Source organism: Equus caballus, chromosome 11 (genome assembly GCF_041296265.1).
Source record: "Equus caballus isolate H_3958 breed thoroughbred chromosome 11, TB-T2T, whole genome shotgun sequence".
Taxonomy (NCBI): Eukaryota; Metazoa; Chordata; class Mammalia; order Perissodactyla; family Equidae; genus Equus; species Equus caballus.
The window spans coordinates 14,943,969-14,957,651 of NC_091694.1; the positions used below are offsets into that span (position 1 = coordinate 14,943,969).

The following is a 13,683-nucleotide window of genomic DNA, read 5'->3' on the forward strand; positions in this document are numbered from 1 at the left end:
ACATATCTATCCATTTAGCCATTATCTGTGGAGTTTTTTTTGCTGAGAAAGATTGGCCCTGAGCTAACATCTGTGCCCATCTTCCTCTACTTTGTATGTGGGATGTCAGCCACAGCATGGCTTGAGCAGTGCACGAGTCCGCGCCAACGAGTTGAACCAGTGAACTCTGGGCTGCCAGAGTGGAGCGTGTGAACTTAATTGCTGTGCCACTGGGCCGGCCCCCATTATCTGTTTTTTTTTAAAGAATGTTTTCATTAGTATAAATTTTTTTCTCTCTTTTATGCAAATTTAAGTAAAATATTTGTTAGTAAGATACTATGTGAAGGTGTATTATATAGGGGCCAATTTGAACTTAACTCAGAACCAAGATGGTTGGTTGAAGTTTTTTTCCTTCCCTCAATCAAAAACAAAAGCTTTATTTTCTCTGCACAGTAACTCACTTTTAAGTTGAGATTTTTTTCCATTATTATTTTCAGCTCATTAAGTGCATTTGTTTAGTAAGGAAGTTCTTGAACTTCAGCTATTTTATGTGACTCAGCAATGATGGGGAGAATTGAGAAATTTAAAAAAACAGAAAATGCTTTAACCGCTTTATATTTACCGCTAGAGGTCTCACTAACTTCAGAAAACTTTGATAACTTTTGACCACATTAGAGTGATTTGGCTCTCAGGTTAAATTTTTGTAGAATATCAGGTAAGTTGAAACTCTAGGTATTTTTTTATTAGGTAGAGAGCTTAACAGAAGGAAAACAGAAGGATGGGACTCAGACTTTTCGTACTTCATTAAGGATCAAGAAGCCAGTGTTTTTGTTGTGGAAAAAGTTGTTTCTCCTAGTCTTCAATTCTTTAACTAGTTAAACAACATCCAAAGGGAAAGCTGGAAAAGTAATTTTTGTCTGTTTTTCTTAAAAATATACATTTATATGTTTATTTGTTTAGATAGTAGAGTCAAGGGAACAAGAGTGGATTCTTCCCAGGAGAAGATATTTAATGTTATTGAAGGTAGAGGGAAAAGTAGTCTTCCATTAAACACATTTGCAGATGGTTAGGGATTATTGAAATAATGTGAATAGCACTAAACTTTGAGAACAATATAGTTAAATAGATTGATGCCCGATTTAATTTAAAATTTAACACTTAAATTTTGATCTTCTCTTACTTATTTGAAGTTGACAGATCGTAGAATTGGGAAACTGCCTAGGTGATCTCTGTCTGGCCCTGAATCCTGGCAGATTAGTATCTTGACTTTTAAAAAAATTAGCATAGATATCGAGGTGCAAAGGTTCTCCAGTGATCAACACTTACTAACATTTGGTTCTAGTATTTTTAGCTGTCTGTAGGAAATCTACACTATCCCAATATGTCTAACATCCAAATTGTCATTTTTGTCTCTAATGTTTTATTTAGTTCTACCTTCTTCTCCTATTTTATTTTATTTTTTGGTCAAAAGGACCTCTGTTTTCATTGATACTTTGGCCTGAAAACTGTAATGTCATCTTTGATAGTAATTTCTTACTAATTCATATTAGATCTTTCAGAGTAATTCTTTTAACTGTCATTTCCTTTTCCTTTTCATGTGACTTTCCTAGTTTCAGGGTCTTCTCATCCTACTGTTGGGTTGTTACAATAGCTTCATAGGTGGTCTCTGTGCCTCTGGTCTTCCCTTCTCCCGGTCCACCCTGAATACCACTAATAGGAAAATATAACGTATTTACAGCCATGCTCAAGAACCTAAAATGGCTCCCTATTATCTACCTCAGTCATTCCAAGCTCTTATTTTCTGACTTTTAAGCTTCTCTTACTGGATCAATCTTATCTCTCCAGTAGTATTTATTTTTACACCTTAGCACAAACACTTTGTTTAAACTCCTCAAAGCCCTTCGGATACTGTCATGCCCTCCTTGGTGCTCTTCCTATTTGTCCCTTAAAACTCAAAGGAGTCCCAAGCCTTTCTGTACTGTTCACACTCAAACTGTTCTCTTGTTTTTCTGAGCTCTTGTACTCACTGTTGAACCACGTGGTAAGTGAGAGGTATAATACAGTATAGTGGTTAAAGAGCATAAAATTGAGAGCCAGACTGTACGTGCAGGGGATTAGAATCTAAACTTTAGATCCTACCTCTGCCAGCTTACTACTGTGTGACCTTGGGCTGGTTAATTAGCCGCTTTGTCTTCAGTTTCCTTATCAGTAAAACAGAGATTATAGTGGTATTTACCCCATAGGGTTATTGTGAAGATTAAGAGATTTAATATATGTAAAGCATTTAGAATAGTGCCTGACACAGTATTACAGGTGTTTTCTTTAGAATCATTGCAGTCAAATACTTGTTTATTCTCAAGTGTCCCTCCACCCCCACCTCCATGTAGGGCATTCTTATCTCCCCAGTTAGATGGTAAGTTCTTTTAAGGCAAGGTATTAGATTTTTTTGTTTCATTTTCTCATTACTCATGGTAATTATTCAGTAAAACTTTTTGGCTAACTTGATTTCTTTGTAGCCCATGGTCCTGTGTGAAAACCTTTAAACAGTTCTTTCTTTAAATGAACTGCTAAGGGAGACCTTGGGAAAACTCTAAAGAGAGCCAAGAATGTTTTAAGTATTCACCTTTCTGGGATCAAAGGGCTGGTAAAGATCTATAAAGACTTCCACATTATGAGGTAACCTCTAGACTTTGGTAGTTTATGCTGAGAATGTTTTGGGACAGGAACAAGAAAAAACGTAAGTTTTGGTATTTAATGTAGAACTAACTTTAATCTTAGTTTTAAAATATACCACTTTTCATTTATAGCTAGGTGTTAAACTTTTTAAAAAGAGCTAAAGAATGGAATAATCTTTTGTAACAAATGGTAATCTTTATATAATTAATCTTTCATGTCAAAATATTAATTAAAAAAAAGTTCTTCCCTTTTTTCACAGGACTTCCTGATCCATTTGCTAAGGTGGTGGTTGATGGATCTGGGCAATGCCATTCTACAGATACTGTGAAGAACACACTCGATCCAAAGTGGAATCAGCATTATGACCTGTAGGTTTAAGTGATTAATTTGAAATAGAATCAATATTATTTGATAGAGTCTTTGAAAGGAATGACTGAAAATGATCTGAGTCTTATCTGTGGTATAATTGGGGCTTCACAGAGGGGTACAAAACCCAGTGGGAAGGTACTTTGGCTTTTTGATAGCAGTTTGAGGATGAGGTACCCTTAAGCCTATGAAGAACAAAGTGAAACTGGCTCACAGCATTGAGCAGTTCCCCCCTCCTTTTTTCAATTAAAAAAGGTATTAATTCACTTTAGGCCAATTATAAGTATAAAACCAGAAGTCAGAATTGGGATACACTCATAGGCATTCTTTTTTGCTTCTATATGAATGATTTCTTTCTTTCTTTTAAATTTTATTTTAATCATGGTAGCATATATACCTTTTTAGAAAGGAGAATGATACTGTAAGGCTTTTAATGGGAAAGTGCAGCTCTCTGTCCCATTCTTATTTTTGATACACATTCTCAAGGTTGCTGTTTTCAATAACTTTGGCTACTTATTCTGATATTTTTTCTGTTTCTGGATATCATGCTTATTTTATAGCATCTTGATTTTTTTTTTTAGGTATTATTTTTAAATTTCCTGCCATAGAAGATGATTTAGCTTTTACAACTGATTTCCCTCATTCCTGCATGACACCTACATGCCCCTTCCTTTCTCCTCGCCCTCCTATAATAGTTATTTGAAACTTTTTGGTTGGATTGTTGTTCTGTGTTTACATTATTATGAGCATGTAAATATTCATAACTGAGTTGTATTAAATATGGTATGTGCAATGATTACATTTCCTTTCTTGACAACTTTTGTTTTTTTAAAGTTAATAACTATCTTATTTTGCTATCTGTTTAGTTTTCTGTCTCATCAGTTAGTTCTTAAACCCTCCTACAGAACTGAACATCTCTGCATATGTTCAGCTACATGAGGACTTGCATTGGCTTTGTTTTCTCCCACCTGGAGCCTCTGTCTTTTGCTCCAGACTGGTCTGGTGGTTCTCAGAGACCTGCACAGCTGCCCTGGGACTTGCCTTTATCATTATGTTGGGAATTTCCTTTGTCTTTTCTAGGTCCAATGACTTCCTATTTTTTGGTTTACTTCCCTGTTTTGGTGCTGTCTATCTTCTGTTGTCATCTTGAGAAAGTGCAAAGATGGAAAAAAAATTTTGAGATCTTATCTGAAAATATGTTTTATCTTTTTACTTGACTGATTGAGTACAGACTTCTAGATGAGACATCACTCCCCCCCCCCCCCCCCCCAAATTTTGAATACATTGCTTCATTATCTTCTGGGTCTAGATCAGCACTGTCGAATAGACGTAAAATGTGAGCCACAAATGGGAGCTCGTCTGTAATTTTAAATTTTCTAGTAGTCACATTAAGAAAAAATAAAAAGAAACAGATGAAGTTAAGATTAATAATATATTGTATTTAATTCAGTATATCTAAAATAGTCTCATTTCAACGTATAATCAATATAAAATAATTATTGAGTTATGTTTTATATATGTGTGTGTGTGTGTATGTATGTATGTGTGTGTATGTATATATATATATACCAGGATGAAATATCTGGGCTGTTTCCCCAACTTTATTTTCCAGCATTCCTATTTAATTGTAATTTCTACTCTCACATTTTTAACTTCCAACATCATTTTGCTTTCTGAATATCCCTTTTGCATAGCTTCCTCTTATTTCTTGGATGCAGTAACTTCTCTGATGAGAGAAGTGAGTCTTAATTATAGTTTTCTTCTGTTACCTATGTTGTGTCTGTTTTCTCAGAGTTCCTCTTTTCTGTTAGTTTGATTTTGTTGTCTGTCTTTCATGATGAAGGTGAGGCACTTAAATGTTGATTGGAAGCTCTGTGCCTATGGGTAGAGCTGATCAACTCACTAGTGTAATCAGGTGTGACTGTGATATTTTCATTGCACAGAATTCTCCTGTTTCCTGCCTAGGGCCTATATTCTTGGGTGCTACTGTTCTGGAGCTGAATACTGTAAGGATGCTAGGAGGTCTCTCCATTCACTAGATTAACCTCTCCTTATTACCCCTGTTTTTACTATGGAATTTCACCTCCTCCCTCAGCTGTGCCCAGTGTCCCTGAGTAGAGAATGTTTCAGAGGATAAACCTTTGATCCTCCTGCTAGGATTGGGGATGAACTGGGTGGGAAAAGGATTTGGGGAGTTCTTTCTGTTCCTTTTAAACACTTGCCCCAATCCTTCTGTTTCAGCCCCACCATCACTGTCAGAGTATCTTGGGCATACAGTTTGGGAATATTTCAGGGGTTTTGGGGCAGTGATAGTGTTGCTTCTTCTCTATTCCTCTCTGCAGGCTTAGGTTTCTTTTTTCTCCAGGTTGCTAATTCAGTTGTCACATGCTGTCTAAGCTTCTGCCATTTTATCAACATCTCTTATGTTATAAACATGTTTAATTGTCCTGATAATTGACTAAGTCTTTAGCCTTTTAAGCTTCACAGTCATTCTACTTCACTCTTCATCAACCTCAACTTTTCTTCAAAATGTTCCACTTGAACTTTACCTACAAAAACTAATGTTAGATCTCCCATCAAAACTTCTATGCCTGACAAGAGAAAGGAATACAAGGAATCCAGATAGGGAGTGAAGAAGTGAAACTCTTGCTGTTTGCAGACCACATGATGTTATATATAGAAAACCCTAAAGAATCCATCAGAAAACTATTAAAAATAATTAACAACTACAGTAAAGTTGCAGGGTACAAAATCAACTTAGAAAAATCAGTTGCATTTCTATATTCTAATAACGAACTTACAGAAAGGGAACTCAAGAATACAATTCCATTTACAGTTGCAACAAAAAGAATAAAGTATCTAGGAATAAATTTAACCAAGGAAGTGAAGGACTTATACCATGAAAACTATGAGACATTATTGAAAGAAATAGATGATGACATAAAGACGTGGAGATTCCATGCACATGGATTGGAAGAATAAACATAGTTAAAATGTCCATACTACCCAAAGCAATCTGCAGATTCAGTGCAATTCCAATCAGAATCCCAATGACATTCTTCACAGAAATAGAACAAAGAATTCTGAAATTCATGTGGGGCAACCAAAGACCCTGAGTTGCTAAAGCAATACTGAGAAAAAAGAACAAAGCTGGAGGCATCACAATGCCTGACTTCAAAATGTACTACAAAGCCATAGTAATCAAAACAGCATGGTACTGTACAAAAACAGGCACACAGATCAATGGAACAGAACTGAGAGCCCAGAAATAAAACTGCACATCTATGGACAGCTAATCTTCGACAAAGGTGCCAAGAACATACAGTGGAGAAAAGACAGTCTCTTCAATAAATGGTGTTGGGAAAACTGGACAGCCACATGCAAAAGAATGAAAGTAGACCGTTATCTCATGCCATACACAAAAATAAACCTAAAATGGATCAAAGACTTGAAGATAAGTCTTGAAACCATAAAACTCCTGGAAGATAAATGTTGGTAGTATACTCTTTGACATTGAACTTAAAAGGATCTTTTCAAATATCATGTCTTCTCAGACAAGGGAAACAAAAGAAAAAATAAACAAGTGGGACTTCATCAGACTAAGGAGCTTCTGCACGGCAAAAGAAACTAGAATCAAAACAAAAACACAATGCACCAACTGGGAAAAAATGTTTGTAAATCATCTATCTGACAAGGGGTTAATCTCCATAATATATAAGGAACTCACACAACTGAACAGCAAAAAAACAGCCCAATCAAAAACTGTGCAGAGGATATGAGCTGACGTATTTCCAAAGAAGATATACAGATGGCCAATAAACATGTGAAAAAATGTTCAACATCGCTAATTATCAGGGAAATGCAAAGCAAAATTATACTAAGATACTACCTCACACCTGTTAAAATGACTATTATCACTAAGACTAAAAATCACAAATGTTGGAGAGGGTGTGGAGGAAAAGGAACCCTCATACACTGCTGCTGGGAATGCAAACTGGTGCAGCCATTATGGAAAACAGTATGGAGACTCCTCAAAAAACTAAAAATAGAAATACCTTATCACCCAGCAATCCTGTTACTGGGTATCTACCCAAACAACTTGAAATCAACAATCCAAAGTAGCATATGTACCCCCATGTTCATTGCAGCACTATTTGCAATAGCCAAGACATGGAAACAATCCAAGTGCCCATGATGATTGGATAAAGAAGATGTACACACACACACACACACACACACACACACTGGAGTACTACTCAGCCATGAAAAAGGACAGAATCATCCCATTTGCAACAACATGGATGCACCTGGCAGGAATTATGCTAAGCAAAATAAACCAGACTGAGAAAGACAAACACCACTTGATTTCACTCATATGTGGAATATAAACAACACATGGACAAAGAAACAGTTCAGTGGTTACCAGGGGAAGGAGGGTTGGGGGGTGGGCAAAGGGAGTGAAGGGGAGTGCTTAGGTAGTGACAAACAAGAAATAACGTACAACTGAAATTTCACAATGATGTAAACTATTATGAACTCAATTAAAAACAACAACAACAAAAAACTTCTCTGCCTAACATTGCACCTACTTACTACTAGACCTTTAGCTCTGGAACGACCCTAGAGTACCCAGACTCAGTGTGGACTCTGATCAGTTGTTTAGATTTTGCCTTCTAAACCACATTTGAACAAATGTCGTATCTCCATTGCAACAGTAAGATACCTGGAGACAGCTAGGAATAATGCTTTTGTGTGTGTTCCTCAGTGCTATGGCTCAGTAACTCCGAGTTAACTTAATAAGCAAATAAATGGGAAGTAAAAAAGTAGACATGGAGAAATGAGACTACCTAGCATCCCACTCTGCCGCTTACTGTGTGATCATCAGCTCATCGTCTAACCCCTTGTGCATCCATTTCCATAAATAATATTATAACAACAACAATATTGCCTACTGGAGAAGATTGATATTAAGATTGAGATAATACACGTAAAGTGCTTAGACTAGTACCTGGCATGGCATGTTAATTCTCAAATGTTAGACGCTTTTAGTAAATATATTCTGGGTCACAAATTTTTTATTACTTGATTTGACCTTTAGAAATTTTGGAAACAAAGCTGTAATAAGCTATCTATATAGCTAACTAAGCTTTTGGGTTCTTAATCAGATTATTTTAAGCTATTTCTTTTAGCTTCAATCAGATTTAATTCAGCCAGAAACCCAGCTACAACAGTGAACAAGACATAGTCCTCCAAGTTTATAGCCAAGTGTTATATAAAACAAGTAAATAGAAAATTATGAACAGTGTGATAAGAATATGGGGAAGTTTAGGATATTATAGAAATACATAGAACTTTTTTTCCCCTCCTTGTTTTATTTATTTATTTAATTTATTTATTCTTTTTTGAGGAAGATCAGCCCTGAGCTAACTACTGCTAATCCTCCTCTTTTTGCTGAGGAAGCCTGGCCCTGAGCTAACATCGTGCCCATCTTCCTCTACTTTATATGTGGGACGTCTTCCACAGCATGGCTTGCCAAGTGGTGCCATGTCTGCACCCGGTATCCGAACTGGTGAAACCTGGGCCGCCGAGAAGTGGGACGTGCAAACTTAACCGCTGCGCCACCGGGCTGTCCCCCATAGAACTTCTTTACATGATTTAGGAGTTGGGGAGAGCTTCCTAGAAAAACTGGCATTTAGGCTTAGACCTTAAGTAGGAGTTAGAAAAAGGAAAAGGGGGAAGGCTCTAAGCAAAAGCAGTCTGTGTGAAGACCCAGAGGTGAAAGAGAACCTCACTCTGAAAACAGTTAAGAGAGGCAGCACTGGAGAGTTCACGTAAGGTAAGGGGAATGTGGAAAAGATGAGCAGGAGCCAGCTCATGACGGTCCTCGAAAACCTATTAATATGTTTGAATGCTCTCCTAAAGACAACGGGGAGCAATGAAAGATTTTAAGTGGAGAAATGCTATGATTAGATTTATGTCCAGTAATGGACACGCGGGCTATAATGGGAAGAATGGCAAGCAGACTAGTTCCAACACTATGGGGTAATCCAGCACATAGAAAATGATGACTTTATGTTACAAAAGTGGTAATGTGAATGGAGAGATATAGACATTCTAAATTATTTTAGTAAGCTTTAAAACTTAAAAAATTTTTTATCCTTAAAAAAAAAAAAGTAGTTATACAGTATACCCTGTGCTCTGTTGGATTTGGCTCATAGGCTGGGGTTCGCTGACCCCTGCCTTGGGCCTCTTGCTTTTCCAAAAAGCCTTGCTGCTGCTGTCTTTCTCAACACAGCAGCTAGAGTGATCCTGTTAAAACGTTTTTCAGATCTTGTTACTCCTCTGCTCCGGATCCTCCACTGGCTTCCTGTCTTACTTGGAGTAGTAGCCAGAGTTCATACCATGGCAGACAAGGCCTTTTATGATTTGTCCCCTGTGTTGGTTAGAGCAGGTTAACTGATACAGTAGACAACCCCAGATTTTCAAGTGTATTTTGTGTATAGAGTCCATTTGGCAGGGAGGCAAGACACTGTCACACAGTCATTCAAGGACACAGGCTGACAGAAGCTCCCTTGTTTTCAGTGTATGTTCTCAAGGTCTTTCTGGACCTTGACATCCAGCCTCCTGACAGGATGCTTAAGCCAGTGGTGGGCTGTTCTAAGGCCTGAGGGAATCAATATTTTAGCATACATGTAAATAAGGCTTACCAGTTGGGAAACTGATTTAATGTGTCTTTTTTTTTAATGTTTGGTTTGGGATGATTTAGGTGTTTCATACTTGATTCTGGCTCTAGAATTTTGACATCTCACGTAGTAGTTAACATCTACTACAGACTTGGTAGTACTTGGCTACTACTACTAACAGCCAAGTCTGTTAGGTATGTTTGAAAATTGGTGCATGTGTACTAAATGATAGTTTAATCTACGTCTTTTAATTTGCAAGCAACAGAAATGAAATTCAAACTGTCTTCGTTTTTAAACAGGGACTGATGTATTAGCTTGCATAATTAGAAGTCTAGGGGTGGGCATGCTTTAAGCACAGCTGGATCCAGGGGCTCCAACGTGGCTTCTGTGTTCCTCATTTAGAAGTTTTAGTCCTCACTTAAATTATTAAGGCTTTTTTATATACTAGGTAAATTCTTCTGATATTACTCCTTTACTGAATGATACTTTAAGGTCAAGGTTGCTGGACCAAAAATTTGACCTTTTAGAGTCAGTGAAATCTAGTTAGGGTTCTACTGCTGTAATTAAGTTGTTTATTATATTTTTGCATGGGTTGACACCATGTTAACAATTGGCTGTGGTAGAGCTTTTACATACTTGCAGGTATATGCACAGACGAGTGTAGTAACGCTTTTCCCTGCTCTGCTTGTCTGCAGGCAGTGAAGTGAAATCTGCAAGAGTCCTGCTCGCTCAAGGCCTGCATACAGGAAAGAAGCAGGGGAAAAGCGTTACAAACAGCTTTTGTTCTGCAGCATTTTAAAACATAACAGGTATGTCAGATTTTTGGTCTGTCAGCCTTGACAATGCCCCTTGAAAATGAACTGAATACTCTCTGAGGTAGTAGGTCATGTCATTGAAATGTGTTTAAAATGTGACAGTGATAGAAGTTGTAAGATTTTTGTTCTTGGAAAGAAATAATCATTACAAACTCCCATAGTGTTATTAGACTCTAGCTACTAAAATAGTTTTTTTACTAACAAAAATTGTTACTCAGTCTGAGAGTGGCAGATGTGATAAAGGATATATGAAAAATTCTTTTTAGATTTTACTTTTAAGATTTTTTAAAAATCTGAATTCAGTCCTGTGGATTGATTGAACTCAAAACATATTTTGCATGAACTCATCATGCTCTGAAACATCTGTGACTTTAGACTGTGAAAACAAAAGAAAACTTTTAAAGTAACTACTTGTAATTGCCAGGTTACTCATGTAGCCATTTTGTTTTCTAGGTACATCGGAAAGTCTGATTCAGTTACGATCAGTGTATGGAATCACAAGAAGATCCATAAAAAACAAGGTGCTGGATTTCTTGGTTGTGTTCGCCTTCTTTCCAATGCCATCAACCGCCTCAAAGACACTGGTTGTAAGTAGATACTAGTGCTTTTCAAAATTTAAAAATATATATATATGTTTTAGAGGGTAGGCAGGGGTCCAAAAACTTTAATTTCCTGTATATATTTGAAACATTGGTGAAAATTCCTGGTCTAAATTTATTTTGTGGACTTTAAAAAAAGAATGAAACATTTTAAGTATGTGAATCCTAGAGCTGAATCAGAGCTGATGCTTAGTTTCCAGTGAATTTATGAGTGCTAAGAAATGATTGATACTCAGAAGAGTGAAAATAAAGGTGTCAAAGTGTATATGCCTTTTAAAAAAATTTCTTGACATCCTTCTCTGGTTTTGGTGGATTTATGAGATAAAGTGAGTTCTAGTTAGGTGACTGGAATGTTTAAGGTGACAATTGAAGGGAATTTTAGTGAATAAGAATGATATATAAAACTATAGTGAGGGGCTGGCCCGGTGGTGCAGCAGTTAAGTTTGCACGTTCTGCTTCGGCGGCCTGGGGTTCACTGGTTCGGATCCTGGGTGCAGACATGGCACCACTTGGCAAGCCATTCTGTGGTAGGCATCCCACGTATAAAGTAGAGGAAGATGGGCATGGATGTTAGCTCAGGGCCAGTCTTCCTCAGCAAAAAGAGGAGGATGGGTGGCAGATGTTAGCTCAGGGCTAATCTTCCTCAAAAAAAAAAACTACAGTGAAAAAATTAAAAGTTATAGAAAGATAAGACATTATTTTGAGTGTAAGACAGATGTGTTAACTACTTGGCTATAGCTCAGTTTTTCACCAACCTGGGCATTTAGAAGATTAGACCCAAATCAAGACATTAGAAGTGATTTCCATATTGGATTGACAAGTTGATTTAGCATATGTGTAATTCATGGAACCAGGTGACAAAGCATCTTTTGGGGAGTATTTCCATTGGGACATAGATGGAAATACTTTTTCAACAGAACTTTTTTGTTGTTTCTACAGAATTCTTCTTTATATAACATAAAATATACTGCTAGCCATTGTCATGAGATTTCAGGCTGAATGCCTGTGCTAAGCAGATTCACATAGAATATAGCTAAGGAAATTTGTAAATAAAAAATAGAGTCTCTTTAGCTTTGAATATTAGATATATTAAGAGATGATCCTTTTTAATACATTAACAGGATGCCATAGCCCAGATACATACATACTGATCTGTTAAAAAGAAAAAGGGAGAAAATTGAGCTAGAAGTTCTGAACCAGGAGAATTTAAAGGCACCTGAGAATTTCTTACATTTCTGGGTTGCCAGGGTAACCAAAAGAAGAGAGAAGACACTGGGATTGGGGCTGGCCCGGTGGTGCAGTGGTTAAGTGTGCACATTCTGCTTCTCGGCAGCCTGGGGTTCGCTGGTTCGGATCCCGGGTGCAGACATGGCACTGCTTGGCACGCCATGCTGTGGTAGTCATCCCACATATAAAATTAGAGGAAGATGGGCACGGATGTTAGCTCAGGACCAGTCTTTCTCAGCAAAAAGAGGAGGATTGGTACTAGTTAGCTCAGAGCTAATCTTCCTCAAAAAAAAAAAAAAAAAAAAGATAGACACTGGGATTCGAAAAAGGTCTAGCATGTAAAAATGAACTGTTTTATTACCCACCCCAGCAGGCAAAGTGAAAACTTATAAATCACATGTATGATCTTATTTCTGGTTCAATTTAACCAACATTTATTGAACCTTTAATATGTTAGGTACTGTTCTAAACCCTGGTGATATAAAGATGAAAAGGGCATGGATCCTATCATCTAAGAAGTAAGGGCAAAGGCCTTCTGGCGGAGGGAGCAGGACACATTGGAAGGGCTGCACAGGAGAGGAGGAGTTGTTCTGCACAAGTCCACTGTATAGCTGACTTAGTAGTTAGTGTCTATTTATTTTGCAAAGGGAAGAATGTCTGTATTTTTGGCTAGGTAGCCAGGTGCTATAGTTTTGGGGCACGAGTTTTTCTTTTTTGCTGCTTGTAAAGTTCCATTGCATTACTCTATTTGACCTTTTTGGTGTGCAATATATTTATCAAACATTTTTTGAGCACCTGATGTATGTAGTGTCCTATCAGGTTGGAGTGGAGAATACGAAGACTAACATATAGTCTCCTCCTTTTATCAGTTCATGATTTGAGCAGATAGATGGCGTAGAGCTGTAAAGGAATTTAGTTATAAGCGCTACAATTAAAGTAAAACCAACATGCTGTGGGTATCACTGTTCCTTACTGGACATTGCAACTGGCCAGGCCAGTATTACATCTGTTTTATAGATGAGGCATGAGAGAATGAGTGAGTTGCCCCTAGATGAGTTAGTAGCAGAACTGTCTCCAACCCATATCTTTTTATGCTTGGCTTTTTTTTGGAGGAAGATTAGGCCTGAGCTAACTGCTGCCAATCCTCCTCTTTTTGCTGAGGAAGACTGACCCTGAGCTAACATCCGTGCCCATCTTCCTCCACTTTGTATGTGGAATGCCTACCACAGCATGGCTTGCTGAGTGGTGCCATGTCCACACCCAGCATCTGAACCAGCGAACCCTGGGCTGCGGAAGTGGAACTTGCGCACTTATCTGCTGCGCCACCGGCCGGCCCCT

General features: G+C 37.6%; 1 protein-coding gene across 2 annotated transcripts in view; it reads left to right on the top strand.

The window, feature by feature from the left end:
• The window catches only part of SMURF2 (SMAD specific E3 ubiquitin protein ligase 2), a 115,555-nt gene that overhangs the window by 62,564 nt on the left and 39,308 nt on the right, over positions 1–13,683 (top strand). For both annotated transcript variants that reach the window (XM_023652198.2, XM_070227043.1), the window contains exons 3-4: positions 2,915–3,023; positions 10,973–11,106. In XM_023652198.2, coding sequence (XP_023507966.1) covers positions 2,915–3,023; positions 10,973–11,106 — 243 coding nt within the window. The remainder of the gene's footprint in view (positions 1–2,914; positions 3,024–10,972; positions 11,107–13,683) is intronic.